The following is a 4825-nucleotide window of genomic DNA, read 5'->3' as shown; positions in this document are numbered from 1 at the left end:
TAATTTATGAAATATGAAAGTTAAATAATATTTTATTCATTGAAACATTGATTATTTATCATTCTTTTTATTTCATTTTATTTAAATTATATTATTCTCATTATTATTCATTTCATTAATTTATTAATATTTATTTATTTGAAAGTACAACAAATAATCATTCTTTCTTATTTATTATTTGTTATTATTCTTTAGATAAGGAAATCGAAGATGACATGTCAGAAACACCACATACAACCATAAAATATTCACATGATTCGATTTCCCCAGTTATCTTCTTGTTATGACATACCTTTGGTGTGATAATATATTCAAAACTAACTTGTTATTATTTATAGTGATTATTATTTATTAAGAATAATTATTAAGAATTATAATTTATCAAAGAAAAAGCATATATAATTGTTAGTGTTGTATGTACATTTGAATATAAGGATATTAACAATGAATAATTTTTCTTTAAGGGGTGTGGAAGATAAATGAGATGAGTCATAATCATTAGATTATGGATATACTCTCGTTAAAACAACAATATAAAGAATGAGAAATATTATATTACTCATTAAAATAAAAATAAATCTCAGATAACAACTTAAATGAAAAATAGTTTAAGTCTATCATGTTTGAAAAAACTTTATTTCAATAGAAATAAAGCATGAATAAGAAACTGATTTTCTCACTTCTCAACATAATGAAAACCTAAAGATGAGATTAATCATAATTAATCCATTATATATTTTAATGTATTTTTGAATATGACATGTGCTTGTTTCATTATTAATTTTATACAATTTATTATGTTGAAGTAATTAATAGAAATACATATTATATTTGTTTAATCAATACGTGAAATAGAATTTAAATAGTAAATAACATTAAAATATAATTCATTAATATAATATCAGTATTTCTCAGTTGAGTAGAACATAAAATACACAATGACTATTATATTTAGAATGATTTAATAATAAAATATCATATTATCATCACATTCTTATATATTATGACTTAATAATTTCATTAATTACATTTAATCCATCATCTACTCTGAATAAACCAAAATCAAAACATCTCTATTGTGTTTTTGAAAAAATACAATCCATTGAAGTAAAGTATTGTTAAAATGTTCTAAATTAAGTTAATTCGTCTTTTGCTTTTATTGAACAATTGGTTTTCTTGTTTTATTTTTATTTTTTATTTGTTTGTTGTTGTGGTGTTATTATTAACATCATATTAACATTACATAATATTTTTACATTATTGTTTGAATATATTTCAAATGATAAAAATGAAAATATTATTATTTATAACATTACATAAAAACGATACAAAACGATTAAAAATAAATTGAATTACGATATTTTTATTTGATTTTGTAAGTTATCGTGTTCTAGATTATTTAGACATCATTCTAATTTTTTCTTTACTCCCTTTCTTTATTTAAACAAAATCATATAATCGTTATTTCATTAATAAACATGGGAGATTGGTATGTCAAAGGTTCAAATCTTGAAGGAGAACACGGATTAGTTGAACAAAGAAATTGTCCACAAGGAAGACCTTTTTGCCATCAACTTATTGATGAATGTATTAGAGAAGGAAGAACTTTACATGTTCATCAACAGGATTGGCAGATAAACTCCTTCACTTATGAGAAACTCTAAACATTCTCTAATTTACTTTTATCTTTTTTATTTTATTCTTTCTTATTTTCTTTTCTATTCATTTTTCTTATATAAAAATTATTTGTTTATATTGAATAACTTAACTTCTCATTCTATTATTTTATTTATTACATTTTATTTTTATTTCATTTCTCAACTTCATCACTCAACAGTAAAATCAAAATAATGAAAAGATAAATTTAATATCGAATGATGTTTAAAATGTAATTTATAAATAAATATATCGCATAACATAATAGGGGGTAATGTAAATTAATAAAATAATCGTTTTGATTTATTCATTTATTTCTATTTTAAAATAATAACGATATGAAAATAAAAATATGAATAAAGTTTCAAATGTATGTAAAATAATAAAAAGGGGTATAAAATAGGAAAGAGGTAATAAATACGATAAATATGAATAACATGAAATAAAAAGAAAACGATAAACTTGATAATTCAGAACAAATGCATACAAAACACTCTAATACAGAAAGAATGAAAAGAAGTGCAGAAATAGCTTATCTCAAAGAACATTATCCACAAAATTTAGTTCAATTTCATAAAATAGGTGTAAAATTTCAAAATGCACCAGAAAAAGAAAATGAAATTGTTGTTGAACCTGATGTACATTTTCAAATTGATGGAAAAGAATATCTTGTTTTTTTCAATAACCATTTAAGGGAAATAAATACAGTTTTAAATCGTTGGTTAGAAAATGAAATTTCAGAACATTATATTATTATGCCAGATTTTGTTAAAATGTTTGTTAAACAAGTTGCAGAAAAAGGAAAAACAGATAAAGGAGTAATACGACATTTAAAAGCAGCAGGTATTGGTTTAATTCCAGGATATGGACAATACCAAGCAATCAGAATGTGGACTTGTAATATCTTTCCAACTTTAGTATCTTCAGAAGTAAAAGAAGATGAAGATAGAATCTTTCGACTAGCATATCATGTTTATAAAACAAAAGAATTAATTGAAAAATATGGAAGTGAAATACAATCAGGTAAAATATGTGCTATAGGTATTGAAAAGAGTTTCAATGGGAAGAGTGAATATATGACAGTTTGTGATAATGAATTTTATCAAAAATTAGAATCAAAATTATTTGAAATAATGTCATCTTACGAAAAAAGTAAAGATGAAAAATTGAATGATTTAAATACATTTTTATATGGGTGTGAGAAAATAATTCAACCAACAGTAGATGAATGGAGAAGAATGTGTTTTTGTTTTGTAATTAATAGAGTGAATTATTATCTTACAAGACAATAAGAATTATTAAGCGACAAATCATATGAAGAATTAAAAACAATGACAAATCTTAGGAAAAGATTGAATCAGCTTGCTATTAAATACAAACATTTGTATTTAACAAATACACAAATTCTTCTTGGAATTAGAATAAGTCGATGTAAAATTCTTGTTGATAATAGAAAATGTAAAACAATATTTATTGAAAGTTCAAATGTCAGAGAATTTTATAAAAAGATTAATAAAAGGTTAGATGCAGAAGTACAGATTCTTACAAACAAATATTCATTCAGTGAATTTCCAATTGAAAAGATTATAAAAACAGCACAGAATTTAAACCTAGATAACAATCAAGATTTAATAGATAAACTGAAAAAAGAAATTAATGAAAAAAAAGAAGAAAGAGAAAAGTTATTGGGAAATGCAGCAACTGAAGTTGGAAAAGTAATCATAGAGAAAGTAGAATCTATAACAGATATTGCTGTTTCAATTTATAATACTGACTCATTGATACAACAATTTAAAATAAAAGATATAATAGATTATATGTTAACACAAAATAAAATAGAAAAAGAAAATACAAATGAACAACAAAAAGATGTTAAAAAAGAGAATACTAATCCACCAAAAACTGAAACTAATAGTAAAGAAAATAAAGAAATAATTCAATCATCTAATACAAACAAACAAAATAATTCATTACCTTCATTTGCATTAAATAATACACCACTTGGAAGAGCAATAAAAGCTATCAAACCTACTCCAGAACAATTAGATAAATTACATTCATCATTTAATAACTTTGTTGAGGCACAAAAAATAACAGATGAAATTGAATCATTTAAAGAACAATTAAGTGTGTTAGAAAAAGTTCAAAAATTATCAAATGATTTTATCAACTTACTCAAACTTAAAATAGAATTGCAAAGAGAATGGTTATTTGATGAGATTGATATTAATGAATATTTAGGAATTATTGTTACAGAAGATAATAGATATGTTGTTAATCCACGAACTAAGTCTGAACGTAAATCTAATCATAAAATATATGAAATAGAGAAAGTACTGAATTATAATGAAGGAAATGAAGAATATTGATCAAAACAATAATTTGATTTTATTTTAATGTTTTTGTTGTTTATATTTTCTATAAATTGAAATAAATGACAATGAAATAATGAACTATAATTATAATCATTTTCACACATTTTGTATTATTAGTTTTGAATATATGGTTAATTAAAATTATGTTTTATTCTTTTTTATTTCATTTCAAACAAATATAACAAATGAAATATGAAAATATTGTTTCTATCATACAAAGTGTCATTTAGTTAATTTTTATTTATTTGTTCGTTATTTCCTCCTTTATTTATCGTTATTTTATTAAACAAAAATTATATTTCAAATTAAACCTTCTTCAATTAAAGAATTAATGTGATTATTCCAAGTATTATCATGACTAGGTTTACTGTCATTATTGGCATTCCACTTGAACAAATGCCTTTAATACATTTGTTGTTGATATAATCAAATTTATATCCTTCATCGCAATAAGCTAGTACACATTTTGAACTCCACTCTCCATTATCTCCACATTCATATCCTCCATGTCCATGTTCAATATTAATTTCGTTATCACATTTACTATCTCTTTTAACTAATCTTTTATTCTTTGGATTACATTTTGTTTGATATTTTTCTATTATTTTCTTTGTTTGTTCTGCAAATTCATTTATCTTATAATTTGAAAATTGATAAATATTCACTCTTTCATCAATCATATCTGTTAAAAATTCTCTAGGAATTGTTTCATTGTATTCATAATTATATCTGTATCTTTCTCCAACACTTATTCTAAGATTATATCCATATACTCCCATCCATATATGAGGGAG

The 4825-nt window shown here is 22.5% G+C and overlaps 1 protein-coding gene and 1 pseudogene across 1 annotated transcript, besides 2 other annotated features; one reads left to right on the top strand and one right to left on the bottom strand.

Moving 5' to 3' along the window:
• The first annotated feature begins 204 nt into the window (after positions 1-204).
• Positions 205-385: a repeat region.
• Positions 326-726: a repeat region.
• Positions 727-2135: 1409 nt separating this feature from the next.
• On the top strand, positions 2136-4025 carry EHI_013450 (annotated as a pseudogene).
• A 326-nt stretch (positions 4026-4351) lies between these two features.
• Positions 4352-4825, bottom strand: EHI_013440 (uncharacterized protein; the record flags this gene model as incomplete). The annotated part of the gene is made up of 1 exon (XM_001914359.1): positions 4352-4825. A coding segment is annotated over one exon (474 nt), but the record flags the coding sequence as incomplete, so codon positions are not given.

The sequence above is a fragment of the Entamoeba histolytica genome, genomic scaffold (genome assembly GCF_000208925.1).
Source record: "Entamoeba histolytica HM-1:IMSS scf_1104750516429 genomic scaffold, whole genome shotgun sequence".
NCBI lineage: Eukaryota > Evosea > Mastigamoebida > Endamoebidae > Entamoeba > Entamoeba histolytica.
The sequence above is the reverse complement of the archived record's forward strand: the minus strand, read 5'-3'. Positions and strand labels throughout refer to the sequence as shown.